Source organism: Ambystoma mexicanum, chromosome 1p (assembly GCF_040938575.1).
Source record: "Ambystoma mexicanum isolate Mex_15411 chromosome 1p, UKY_AmexF1_1, whole genome shotgun sequence".
NCBI lineage: Eukaryota > Metazoa > Chordata > Amphibia > Caudata > Ambystomatidae > Ambystoma > Ambystoma mexicanum.
Window position 1 is genome coordinate 1,014,820,061 of NC_090921.1, and position 14,894 is coordinate 1,014,834,954.

At 43.8% G+C, this 14,894-nt stretch overlaps 1 protein-coding gene across 1 annotated transcript in view; it reads right to left on the minus strand.

The window, feature by feature from the left end:
- RANBP10 (RAN binding protein 10) overlaps positions 1-14,894 on the minus strand; it is a 1,189,242-nt gene that overhangs the window by 223,766 nt on the left and 950,582 nt on the right. The window contains exon 10 of the mRNA XM_069655248.1: positions 2,217-2,412. Within this exon, the coding sequence (XP_069511349.1) occupies positions 2,217-2,412 (196 nt within the window). The remainder of the gene's footprint in view (positions 1-2,216; positions 2,413-14,894) is intronic.

The window sequence follows — 14,894 nt, forward strand, 5'->3', positions numbered from 1 at the left end:
CGCATAGCAGCCTGCCTCCATACTGCCAAGGGTCTAGCATAATAATCCGTTGAGTGGTGCCGCCATAGCAGTGCCATAGGAAGGAGCACCATTCGCACTGTCTGACCTAAAGAGGAATTTAAGACAAAAATGCAGGGTTTAGTTTGCATGAAATACCAGGTGCAAGTAGGTACGGAATGCAAAAGTGTATTTGTTTAAGAGTTTAAATATATGGTTATTCTCCAAAAAACCCCAATCTGGAATGGGAAATACTTAACTTTGAACAAGATCATTCGACTCGCAACTTCAAAATAATAATCTCATATGAGGCACTGCAGACATGCCAGTACATTGTGCCCAACACTTTCCCTAAAGAACTCCCCCCCTCTACATGAAGAGTGGAAAGGGAGACTTCAGGCTGTTTCACTCTTCTCCTGTCTTCAAGGGGGCGGGAGGGGGCAGGGCGGACAGTGACCCATAGCTACAGTAAAGAAGGATTCCTGAAAGCTTTCCCAGGTTTACCCAGTGGTAGACATGGCTGGACAATCAAGGACACATCTTAAGATGCCAAGGGGATGGTTAACATGCAGCATAACTGGAAAATCCTTTTAGTGGTCAGCCGTTGCAACCCCACCAGAAAGGGCTATCACAATTGTTGAAAGTCCAGCGCATCCTGAGGACATGAAATGCAGTATTTTGTATACTGGAGGTTCCTATGTATCGTCTCAACCATAAGTACATTTTTATAAACGATTGAGGTCGGACCAGGCATTAAGAGGCTGAGCCTGCTAAGGCCCCAATGCTAGAAATGGGGCAGAAACAAGAACCCTGTACTCGCAGGAGGTTAATGCTCGGTGGCAAATTCTGAAAGCTCAAAAACTTCAGCAAAATCTTAACTAGTATTCAGTGATGAGCATGAGGGTGACAACGAAGCATTGTTGCCAAGAAAGAAGAGGAGTCCCACAGGAAAAGGCCCGGAATCAGACAGAGGTTTAACTGCAGTAGAGAGCATAGTGCATATGTGCTTTTTGCAGTTCAAGGTTCAGTATCGCTCGATACATAATGTGTCCGGTACTCTCAGTCCAGGTAAGATATTTACTCCTTGGAATTCGAACAAAATGCGTTTTCCTGATAATTCTTCAGTTCTGTTACGATAGTCCTTGGGTTCCATTACAATTGTTCCGGGCTTCTGTTCTCCTGCCTACCTGTTCAATGAAAGAACGCGCTGAAAGGATTTTCATGGAGTTGTGGCTGCTTTGAGCCCTTCCACCCAGCTGTAGCCACCAGGTTAGGCAAATGGTACAGCAATCCGCCAGTTGTCTGGTCTCTTGATAAGTCTGGTTTCAGCAGACAACAGCAGAGCTTTGTTGTCAAACTGTTATTAGCAAGTTCCAGCAGCAAAGCACCATTCCACTCTTCAGTTTGGTATTCTTCTCAGGCTTTGCATCTCGTCCCAGGGTTAAATGACGTAATGGAGCAGATTCCAAGGTTAAACCGGAATATCAAGAGAAGAGTGAAAACTCTTCTCCCAATCAGGAGGATTCATTCATTCAAACATTCAGCGGCCACCCAATGGCCAGTCAAAATATCCTGGGTTACTTCACAAGCAAACAAAATGTGGATTCCAAACGATCATTCAAGTATTGGGCTAAATCTGTCCTTCAGAGACAGTCCGAAGCAGGACAAAATATTCCTTTAACACTAAAGTAACTGACGTATTGCTGAGGCTCTCTTAGAGGATTAACATAGCAACACTACCGGGCCTCTTCGCTATAGAGGAAACTGAATACCACCATCATGAATTATGTCGCAGTCTGCCACCAAGCAAAATCTTACCATGCATACTGATGGACAGGGTGTGGAGACAATAGAGTGACAGTGATTTGGGGGAAGGGTCAATAAATCAGTCAAAAAAAGCAAAACGTACAGAGCCGTGTGTCAGAGGGACAGTTTAGCATTCTGACCCTTTCAGAGACAAATCAATTTGTCTTGCACTCACTTCTCACACTCCTCATCGAAGGCCCATCGGATGATACCATAATGTGGCACAGAGGACAAATCCAACTCCAGTACCTGGTCATGCACTGAACATCTCAATCACTGGGGACTTCTAAAGAGAGGGGGCAGCGATCCATGGATGGTATTTAGTAACACTTAAAATGCACGCAGTGAGACAATTCTGCAGGTCATACAAATGAAGGGGCAGGGAGACCAAACCCCATCCAACAGTCACATACCTCGTCTCTTGGTTACTTGTACTGCTGTGCTGCTGGGATTTTGTGGAATCTGTGGAATTGGACTCCGAGTAGTTGACGGATGAGGGTGAGGATGAAGAGGACGAGGACGACGATGAGCTGAGACCAGGGAATCGACTGTGGCCTGGTTTGTTTTTTGTGGAAGCAATTCCATTGCTGCAATTTGGACTGTCCACACCTGAAAGAAAATGAAGAGCGGATTTAAAAATGAAAAGTAATATTTTAAATGTCAGTCTAAAGTTACAGTCAAAGGGCAGCCCTTCACTGACTCAATGCATATTCCATAACTCACAGGGAAGCAGCTGTGGTCCCACATGGGAACTGTTGACATTTCATTACGGACAGCTTTTCTGCCATAGAATGTTCAGCAGTGAGCGAATCATGGAAAGGCAACTCGGCCAAACAAGCCAAAAAATGGGTCCAGCAAAGATATAGCTAGCACTATATCAAAAACCTGATGTAACAAAACACCGCCCTCAATCGAGTTTCCAGCCTTTATCCACGTCTTTTTCAATCCTGCTATCGCACTAAAGGGTTTTCACCCACAGGAGGAGTAGTGGGGTACACAATCTCATTCAGTATGCTTTTAGGGTGCATCCTATAATTCTTTATTGGCACTTTCACACTTTTGACACCATAAGTTCTGAAACGGATTTCTTCCCTTCACAAACCTACCTATTAATCATCTTGTCCTGTATATCAGAGTGAACTTGAAATAGGATTTCTTTTCTTCTTCTGCCCTGCACCCGCCCCCCACCATTTCTGGATCTCCTCATATTGCTCCGTGGCTCAAATCCATCACAACTTAAAGAAAGCTTTGCACCACTTGTGAGAGCGTCGAAGTAGACATATCAGTTTTCAAACAGCACGTTGCAAGGAAACTGTTCCTTCCGAGGTAAACTCTTTACATCCTTGCATAGCCGATGCTCAATTCAAAAAACAGATATCCAACACACATCTCAGACAGCAATTAGGGGTCGCCGGAGATGAGGCGGCTAACCCCGCCACTGCCTTTAACACTGACTGCATCACGGATGCCGTCCCCTGGCCACACCCGCAGTCTCAGTGGCCAACGACCCGGGCATGTAGCCTCAGAACGTGGCTGAAGACGGACCAAACCATGTATTGCTCTGTGAAATTAATGTTAGTCTGAAATACATGTATGGCCTTCTCAGGTTTACGGTCCTACTAACTATTTTCAAAATGACCTGTTTGTAAGGGGCCACGACAAGCAGCCTTTTCTGCAGGAGTGTGAACGGCTTCCACTGACATGAAAAACACCTTGCTGAAAATTACAAGTTTCCCGCCTTCAGAGTTATATTATAGGGAGCTTGTTGGTCTGCATGCTTTGAGTGTTTGCATCTGGGGCATTCATGCGTGTGTAGCTTGCACAACTGTGCGGCTATTGCGTGTGACACTATTGCAATCTTATTTTGTCTTTTTCAAAAATTACCCTCTTTTAGAGTTTATAGACATGGCACCGCACTATGCTGCCAACAACTGCTGATCCAGCTGCACATCACAGTTCTGAATCCCAGCAGGACCCTTTGGGCTCTTCATTCTTCCAACACTGATGTACATTGAAGATCATTTACAAAGCTACACAAATATAATAAGAGCCATATTGAAAACAGGAAAGTAGGCCATTTCCCACAATACGCCTCTAAGGTTTTTATATTATCATGTTGATATATAACAGTTTGGTGCTTTGTAAGTGACTTGCACTAACTGGTGCTGCTCTCGATAAACACCACACAGCATTGAATGTTGGTGTAAATCAAAAGATTTAACAGAGAATGTGGTGTGCAGGGTAAATTCGAGACTAAAATCGGAATAACTGCTCAAATCCCAGCTTCTCCAACTTACCAAAATGTGTGATCCTGGCCAAATCACTACCTCAAAAGGTGCTAATTGTCCTTTACTGTTCAAAATTGCATCGCCTAGAAGCTATTTAGTTTGCAATATAATAAAAACACATCTCAATCATTTACCAGTGTGTCATCGTTGCAGCCAACATCTGACCATCCAAAACCTATATCTTTACCTGGCCACCCACCCACCCCAACCCCATGCCTTAGACATTCCTGCCTATGGCGACCTTTACCAAAAAGGTGGCACTGCTGATGAGGCTGGGCATACCCATTAGCACACGACTATAATTGGGTGTTGAGATGGATTTTCAGAAGCCAACCGGTGGAAAAATAAACAAAGAACTTTGCTATGGAAAACAGAGTTCTCCTGCACAGGGTGATCAGTGCACACCAAAACAGACGAGCCTAGACAGGTAAGTGGAGCAAAAAGGATTCACCCAACATCTGAAGTCAGAAAAGGTTCAAAACAACAGCAAAAGTTAGGGTGTTCCAATGAGGTCGGGGGGGGGGGGGGGGGAGGGGGGGGGGAGGGGAGGGGAGGGGAGGGTGCCGGGAAGGGCAGCAAAAAGAAGAATCGTTCCCCAACACTAAGCAAACTAGGCAACCTAAGCAACACTTGGAATAGGAGGACAGCACCTGGGCATTTGCGGCTGTAGCTTAAATATGAGGATTATACAATCCATATCAGTTTTACATGGCATAACATTGTTTGCCTAGAAGTAGCATGTGAGGCTTGGCTAGCATATGAGGAAAGACCCGTCCTCACAATTATGGCTCTGTCGGGGGTGGTCTTGTGTGACAGATTACCATTTGCAAGGGTGGGCTAGCTCAAGCTTTTTTGTTTTTATTAGATAAACTAATGCATGTAATTCTGTTTCTGAAAGGGAGGCCCGTTTCATAAATGCTACATGCTGAAGTATAGCACACACGCGCCGTTTCTATAACCAGTATCCTGACATCTACAGCACCAGCTCTGTGGTGGGACATAGTGGGTTCAAAGGTTACATGTGCACCCGACAGCTGCAGAGGAGGTCTCTGCTGGCAACATTTTTAAAACTTCTACGCATCTGATCCAAATTATAATACCTATTCCTTGTCGAGTCTGATGGCACCTTAACTTGCAATAAGCCATGCTTGATGCCTGGTTGTAGTTTGGTGGCTACTAAGGAAAAACAATTATACAGTCTTAGCAATTTGAGATCACACCAGTATTCACTCTGCGAGCAGGGCCAGCAATAACAGGACTAGCCGATAGTGGTGTCTAGGGGTACGGCATCCACAGGTGCTGTGGTACCTGGGAGTGGTCGATCTGCTCCCTCCATGTCTTCCCGGATTGCATGTAGATCGCGTGCTCCCAGACTGCCAGACTTTCTGCTCCCCCTCCTTCCCGTCGCTCCCCTGTATCACTACTTTCCCCACGGTGTATTGCCCATGTTGCACTTCCTCCTCTGCAAGGACTTGTAAAGTGCTCCATTGCATCTCGAAGCTAGGTCTACACTTAATACCCCAATAGTACCCAAGATGCCACCCCTTAGATTCTCTGGCAGAACGGCTAATGCCAGCCTGCCCCGGACATAGCAACCTCCTCCAGTTCGCACTGTGGAACGGAGGCAATCTCATCACTCTGCAGAACATCGGCAAAGGTACAATTGTATCTAATTCTCGGGGCTGCAGACAATGGCAGTCAAGAAATACATGTTTTAAATGAACAGATACCTCCAGGTGGAGTCTTAACGTGTACTACTCATGAAGTATAGAGGGAAGTTCAGTGTGTGAGATATGCGGAACAGGAATTGTAGTGGGCTAAGCTGTAGAAATAAATCACGCTCTCGATCGCTAAAGCACTACCTAGATAAATATATATTTAAATAGAGCAGTGGCAGTCACTTACCCGTGATCTAGTATTCCTGTGTGCTCGTATTCGTTCAAAGATTCAAGAGGGGTGTGGATGGATTAGAAACCAACCGATGTGATTAACATACTGCACTACGCCAGTTATCAACCACCACACTGCAAAAATAAACCCACCATTAAGTCAATATATGAGAATACAGAGGATCATTTTGGATGACGATTTTTCAGTTTACCATGAGACTGTGCCCGTTCCACAGTGTGAACCACCTGTAGCTATCGAAAACTTAATGAGACCTAACAATAGAGGTAAGTTCAGCAGGAGCACCATGGCCGTGTTCTATTATGTAGATACCCCCCCTCCTTTGACATAATATTCCATCATTATCATTTAACATCCCCCCACAGGACTAAAGAACATACGCAGACCAATATCTGTTCTGACAGCATAATACTTATGAATCAAATTGGAATGCTTTGAGGACCTTCCTATAACTCATAACAAAGTGACAATTATGTATACACTATCAGCTACCGACAAGATTAATTCATATTTGGAATTGTCAAACTTCTGAGGTTCTTCTATTTTGCTTTGTAGACTCAATTTGAAGCTAGAAGATTGATAAACTTACGATTTAAATGAAAATTTCCCTCCTGATGAATGGTTTTTCTTCCCGAACACGTGTCGAGCTCTTAACTTCCAATAATTTGAAATTTACCTATGTTATTTGAATTTATAGACTGTTTATTAAAATGTGTAATAACTTGTACAAACTGTAGTCACTAACTTCATACGTCTATACTATTTTGTCTCCACTGTAATCAATCTCATGAATAATATAAGATTTGACTGACGATTGTGTCAGTAATTGAGGTGTGCAGGGGATGCCAGTGCCCATTAGTTTTGGACACTTTCTCTTCTGCATGTATTAGTGACTTTTTGTGCTAGTCACATTCCTCTCCCCCGCACCCATGAATCTTCTCAGAATTTGATATACCCAGAATTGAACTGACCATAAGTAGAGGTCTGCGCTTCAGTAATTTGTTCATACCTTCTGTGGGCAAGGTACTCAGGATCTGATGTCAAAGACACTTACTACAACAACGTGAATCAGACCCCTTGCTGCAGGCTTGCTTTTGAACAATCTATGAAATGTTGCCTTTAACAACCATTCTAGAATTAATCTTTAAACCATTAAGAGAATACCATGTTTAACCTATGTAGGGAGTGCAGTCCATTCCAAAGTCACCCGCCATAGAGATGAAGGCATAAAGCATCCAAGGCAGATGAGCGCTCCGTCCCCTAATTTGAGCAAGAACTCACTCTGCTGGCTAAACTGGAACCAAGCTCCCAACTCACTGGAGGTGAAGGCCCCTCTCCAAGTGCCAGCTAAGCTCTTTGGAGAGGGAGTGCAGAACAGAAGGACTGGATAAGGACTTTCAGCAACCTAGACATCAAGAAACGGCTCTTGGGCCAAATTATAGCATTGAACCTCTTGTGAGCTACACTAACTTGGACTTCGGCTGCTTGTCTAAAGCTTCTTTGTGCCACATGCCGGTGCTTCCTGGACTGCAACACGAGTTGGACCCATTCGTCAAACTCTGCAATCGGATGCCGTACCACCATCTCAGAAAGCTCCTAGAAGCCCGACAACACTGTTGAGCAACAAAGACAAGACAATCATATACTGATAAGAGGCCATGTGCACCTGGTTAACCTTTAAGAACATTGTGACTTAAGTCCCACCTTCTCTACCCCGTTCTTAAAGTCATATCATTTGACCATTGACATTTTGCCAATGCAGTGCCCTAACACCCATGCTCATCTATGGATTTTCTTACAGGGGTGGGGTTTTACTAGTGCATTTTATTGTTTGATTAAAAGTCTATAATTTTATAGAACATTCTTTCATTTTGGAATCATTGTACTTGCGTTGCTTAGGTTGCCACCATCATCAGCTCACACCCCTCCCGAAGATACAGCCTGCTATACCACATAAGGCAAAGGAGGTATACCTTTCAGGCTTTACCCATTTCACATTTATGATTGGGATCGCTGCTGGTTTAGTAGTGATGTGGGGCCGAGTAGGCAGTGTAGCGGTTATTCATCCTTGTACTCCTGTAGAACAGTAGTAATTTTGTCACACCAAGTCATATGATTCCACTCAGCATATTGATGCAGCAACTAGTTAACATGTGTGTGGCAATAAAATAGCCGTTGTAGGAGTCGAATAGTAATAAATTAACATATGTTACTCTTATTGTAGCTTTTCAAAATACGTTTGTGGGTCAAGAAGCTAATCTGGCAGCGGGGTGAGGTGACCAAACCCTGGAGATATGTCACCACAACATTAAATGTAATATTTGGTCCCTGTGCGCCTCCAAAATGGCAGGCACTCTAACCCACACCAGTGCATGCAATCTAGTAGAGACATTAAACTCTGCGATGCTTTAAGGAACAGCAGATATTTGTTGTGGGTGAAGAAGCAACCCTACCCCACTGGGCCTGAAAGTATTGCCCATCTCAAGGGACGAGTAGGCCAATCCCTTACCAATGCAAGGAACGGCAAGCTGAAGGCAGAGCAGAGGGTGCCCGGAATGCTCCACAACTGCAGAAATATTCCAAATGCTGGTGAAAGGGAGGCAGTGTGGTGCATGCAGGGCTTTGGAGGCCAACATGAATGCAGTGTCCCCTTGAACTGTTAGGAAAGATTTTCTTTTTGCACCTTCCCCGCCATAGATTCCTGTCGCCGCCTGACATTGATGATCTTTGCTGGACCATTCCTACTTCAATCCTGTGAGGTGCCCTGAGGCGGTCTCACCACAGAGGTCTAATATCTTTCTTATTTTGGATCTCCTTCTGGAAGCTGACCTGCTGGAACTGCAGTGCACCCCAACCAACTGCAGGCAGGCAAAGTGACCTCTTCACCTTCAACCCCTGGGCCTTCCTAACCCAAACCAAGTGCAGAGGTTTGCTTCCAACAGATCCAGAAAGACATGCAGTGGTACCTGGAAGAATAGGCATTAGGGTGGTAAGTTAACATAACTTTCTGTCCCACCCCACGTGCCCCATAGGGTAACACTGGGCATAAAGTCCTGACCCCAACTCACTGTTACCTGACCTGTGGTGGTGGAAACCCAGATTAAAGATTCGTTCCTAAGCCTAACCTAGTGATTATGGTCGAGTTGAGTACTTACCTGAATTTTACTAAATACTTATCTGAAATTTGTAAACTTTCTAAAAGCACCATCATAGCCCACTGGCTCATTTTAAAATACTCACCAGAAGTAGCTAAACATTGCAACATGTGACTTTTGGGCACAGGGCTCCATACCAGCCAAGGGTTGGACTTATTTTTATTTGTTTTAATTAAATGATTGGTTTATTTCAAATCTTACATTAAAAACAAAAACAGAACATTTCATCTCAAGTGTTACATTTCCTCTTACATCTCTTTGAAAGAAAAGCAAAAACAGAACAGAAAAGAGGAATATATACAGGAACAAAGAAAGAGGAGGGAGTCCATAAAAATTCAAAATTTCACATTCAGAGTGCCATAAAAAAAAGTCTGCATCTCAGCAAAAAACGACTCTAATCAAATCTCTACCTTTCGTTAACACTTTCCCAATTCCAGTACCTTCTCCATAAACTTCACTGCTACTCGCACCATCGAAATATTTTCTCCTAAAATGAACATATCCCACCACTCCTGCCATGCTAGTGATTTACAGCCTATTGTTTCACTCAAAGTGCTCTCTGGCCCCTTCCACAGTTTTGCTCCCTATAATGTTTATTCAGGAATTTAGTTAGATATTTATGAAGGCGGTTCAATGGTCTTCCTTCAAGCTCCAACTTCAATTGTAATTTACAGGAGCTTCTTTGTGTCATAGTAGTGATCCAGCCCATTATTTTGACCTGCAATTTAGCTTTGACCGGTCTCGTATTAAGAATCTTATCTGTCAGATCCAACTGCTCAAGCCAGCCTCCACAGGACAATTTCCAGGCATCTATCAGCAGGTTACTTCCTTTATCGTTCCCTTTATCCAGGATATTAAACGGTGGAACTTTCTCATCCGACACACTGAGAACAAACTCAACGAGCGCCAACCAATCATCGAACTAAGGGATTGGAGCCCCAGTTCAAACCGGATTACTGAGATGGGCAAGAATTGTGGCAGACCCAACACCTTTTGTCCAGTAGACCCTCCAGTTTATCCCAGAATGCCTCCTGAAAAGTTGGGGCATTTTCATCACCATATATTAATATCAGTGAACTTTAAGTTTGTAGAAACTAACTAGCGATTCTATTGTGAATTTGCCAAATTCGCCATTTATTTTCCTTGTGTGTGCAGCAAGTCTCATGCATTTTAGCCTGAGACCGTCCACCCATGGTTTTTCAGCTACACTACAATTGAAGGGTTCACCCAAGTGGATCAAGGAATCTACAATTTCAATAGTTTACAAATTCACTGTCCAGGTGAACTTGGACTTTTTGCTTGTTTCAAATTTCAGAAGGACCATTATTTTTGGTTTTTTTGCGTTCACCCTCAAGTTGTTCACTTTCAAGTATCTCTCCAAATTGATTTAATCGTCAGCTTGGTTCTGCTCCAGGTCCAAGAGATGTAGATTAAATAGCTCGGGGACCAGGGGCAGCCCCGTTTCAGGCCTCTGGATGTGCCAATGGAACTGGTCAAGGATCCCACACCTTATTTGAATAGATGTTGACAAGTACAAGTTCTTCATTACCTCCAGCAAGTCTTGAGGGCAATGTCAGCTGGCTAATTTCTCCTAGAGCCTTTCCCTGCTAATGGAGTCGAAGGCCTGCTCCAGGACAATGAAGGCTAGGTAAACCGTCTGCTTTGACCTACAGGCCTTCAGTTTCAAGATGTTCAGCAAAAATAGGTTTAAATTTGTGCCCACCCCAGGGACAAATCCCGCCTGGCCAATGTCACGGTGGGCTGATCTTGTCACCCACTTCTTCAAGTGCCCCAACAAAATAGACTAAGGTTTTTCCAAGCGTGTCCAGTAGGGCAATGGGTGAATAGTTTTTCGGGTCATCCCTATCCACCTTTTTGTAGATGGGGACTATTATCGCTGCCTTCCACGAAGCGGGAACCTCTCGCACTATCAGGATTTGGTTGAAAAGTACCCACCAAAACGCCCAATACACAGTTACGTTAAACATTTCATTATGCAGACCGTCTGGGCCTGCTGCACTTGAGGGATTCCGTTTTTTAATCTTTATAAAAATATCCTCCTGTGTAAACACAATAGATCAGGGCATAGTGGAAGATGGTGTACTGACTACACTATTGAGAGAGATGAAGAGACCAGAAAACATTTCGATCCATACCCTTTCGGGGACTGCTGGAATCATCGTTGCTAGTTGGTATGTGGTGTTACTGTTGAGCAACGCACAAACATCATGCGTGCTCTTGTTGGAAATGATTTTCATGAAGACTTCGGCACCCGCTTGAAATCATTGTGCCTTTGTCACCAGTAACCAATTTTTGTACTGCTGTTTGCGTTTCTTTTTTAGAGTGACTGTCGCCCATTTCAATGCGACCTGTATCCCACAAATCAGCACCAAGATTTTTTTTGTTGCCTTTTTCACCTCTTCATTAGGGTAGCGAATGGTGGAATCTCTTCCATTCCTTGCGGTTACTTGAAACCTCAAGAGGATGCTGGAGTAATCAATGCCCATGGATTCTGAAAATAGGGCATTTTTGTAGGAGGCTGTGATTAACGGTACCTCTTACGAGCGGATTCTCAAACTTTCTTTCCTGGTTTATTTCATTGGCTTTCCTTGTTTCCATTTTCACCTCTCGCGTTTGCTCTTTAAAGCAAAGACGTAGGATGCAAAGATCCCTGTTGGCCAAAGTTGTGACATTCAGGGAGTACAAATATTTGAACAAGCTAGCCGATACAAAATAGTCCAGATGGGCTTTCTGGGGGCTATGCTCCCAAGTTGCTCTACCCAGAATGTCACCTCTAAGAGAGCCATTTACCATACCTGCATCACGCTCCTTCAACTCAGATATCCACAGGGCTGCTTTCTTCTGCAATAGCACCCCCCGCAGTTTGGCCCCTGACTTATCCAGGCATCTTTCATTCAGATCCCCACATATCAGAAAAAGGGGGGCCTTCGAGTCGATCCAACAGTTAACCATTAACCCAGTAATTCGCTCCACAAACTCATCACCAATCCCTGCCGGATTCCAATACACATTAAGCACCACTAGCAATAATGAAGCCAGCTTCGAACAAATCTACCAATGTAATAGGGTTACTTATGTCCACAATTATGAGGGTCTGTCCCTCTTGCACCAAAGTCAATAGGCCCACTGATGGCCTTGCACTCTCCTTGTTAAAGTTGGATTGAAACAAACTTTGAAGCCTTCGCAAATAGGCTTGGAAGCTAACCACATGTCCTGGAGTATCATAGTTAGAGGAGTTTAGGTCTCCTTTCATGAATAAGTGCTCAAATCTTCGGATGTTCCACAAGGCCATATTTAGAGAGAAAGTGGGTGAAGACTCTGCAAGTAAAAATGTCAGTTTCTGAGCCAATGCTCCCGCCAACTATGATCAATCATTTGAAAGGCTTAAGGCTTCCTTTCTCACTTCTCTCATCCTAACTTTCCATCGCACAGTGTTCTTACTGTTGGATTAGATTTGCAAGCCAGAGGAAGTTCTTTGTTCCTGATTTAGGGTAGAGGAATCCAGCTCTCTGGTAACTTGTGAAGGACCACTTTGGCCGAACTTTGGCTGCGACCGGCTAACCTTCAGGGTTAGAGATTTTGGCCTGGTAGACATTAGTTCAAATGCTGGCTTCCCTAGCCTTGGCAAATTCCAGTCTGAGTTCGAACCCCAGGTGCAGAAAATCAGGCAAGCCCTCTAAGATGGCTTTTTTTTCCATTATGGAGTTGAGATGCAGCACCACCCACTCCAGTCGATTTTAGCTCACAAAGGCTACGATCTTGAGGTCATTGGGATAGATGAATCAGAGTTTGGGGGAGCGTGGAGAAGAGTGAGCATATTCCTCCTATTCAGTATTAGCCCATCTTTCTCCATAATTATTCTCTCAATCATTACCCAGGGCTTGGTTGGTGCCTGCTGGTTACCCTGATCTTTTATAGCACCTTCTTTTTTCCGTATCCGAAGACCAGAATGAAGATTACTGCTATGTTGTGACTGTTTTGTCAGATGGTCCCTTCTTTGCTCCAACGTCTGACAACAAAGGGATCCATCTCCGCCATTCATAGACTGTTGCCTTGTATCTAAAAGTAAGTCACGGTCTACGATGATATCCAACAGCAGTTTCTCCTTTTCCAGTCCCAATTTCTTAACCACAAAAGTCAAATCATTTATTTTCACTGGTGCTTCAATCCGATCATCCGAATAGGTTGACAAGTTCATCAATATGAGCAAGTTTTTATCTCTCGGCATCCTGCCCGTCAGTAATGCCCAAGATGGAGTCCTGGATCGCTGTCCTTTTGTTGAAGTCTTTAAAAAGGACAGGATTCCATATGATCTGAATTTGTCAGTCAGGTTTTGCAAAAGAGCCCTGGAACCATTTGAGTTGCCCTTTTTAGATATGGGAAGATGTTTAGATTTTCTTTTAGTGGATTGTTATGGTGCTCAGGCACTTTGTGATCAGGTGAGCCTTGATCGCAGCATTTCCAAAAGTGGCTGTGTGCTTAAAAAGTGGCGTATACTGGTCATTGTAGTCTCGGTTTTCAATGGCAGCCATTTGACTAATGTTCCCTAGAGGCTAGTGATTTAGTAACCTTGTGATAGGGAGCCAAGCCAAGTCACCCTGCTCAAGGGATATATATATTATCGAGACCCAGAGGAGTGGTTTTCATGTCAGAGAAAACGTATACCTAAAAACCATATTCAAGTTTGCCAGGAAGTCCATGTCCGTATACCCATAATTGTCAATAGCCGCGTTTGTTTGATCAATTTCCAGAAATGCTTAGTTAAAAGCCACGGTGGTGGCTTTTTTGATCTGGGACCACACACACAAAAGTCTAATAAGTAGTTTTGAACATGGGCGTCAGATGTGGATTTATGTGCGTCCCTAAAAAGAGAATATACTGCAAGGGGCTACCCCGCAACGGCACAGAAAATCTGGGGGAAGTGGGAGGAGGGAGGCTACATTTCCAATCAAGAGCCCCAAGTCGGATGGCTAGGCATTTGGGGATGTTGTGAGATAGTCTACTAAATGTTCATGTACTCCAACCTCTTGATGCAATATGACCAATCAGGTTTACTGTCGAAAAATAATAAAATGTTTTATTAAATAAAAAATACAAAGGGAGTATATAGTGTAAGGGTGTCCCTAATTGTAAGGGTATCCCCCATTATGCTCATACGAGAATAAATACACCCCTCTAGGGAAATAAGGAAAAACTGTCTATCTTGTAAGGCTAACAAGTTTAATCATACAAAAATGAGAATGGTAGCAAAGGACTCTGCTGCCTGAACGGTCTTCTCCCATCCCTCTACCGTTCCTTCTCCTGTCACAGTGGTCCCAGGCAGTTTCTATAGTCCAGACTTGCTGTAGTAGCGTCATTGGATACAGACTATGGCTTCATCCCAATCGATCTTTCTTCCATACAAGGGATGCTCCAAATCCTTCCTTTCTTCATTGTCAGCTGTTTGTCAGAACATGCTGCTCTAACATTTTACTACCTTACATAGAAACACACTGCAGCTCTGCAGACTTTTACAAACCTTGCTGCCTAGCCCCAGGAACACCTAAACATTTATAAACAATTTTCATTCATTCCATCCATATTCCACTCATTCTACTCATGTTAACTGAGTCCTGTAGGTTCCACCCAACCTTAATACTCATAATATGTCCCACTTCTCCATTTTGTGTACCAAGCATGTAAATCCCATTTTAGCCTGCATGGGCCCTTGACGGACAGA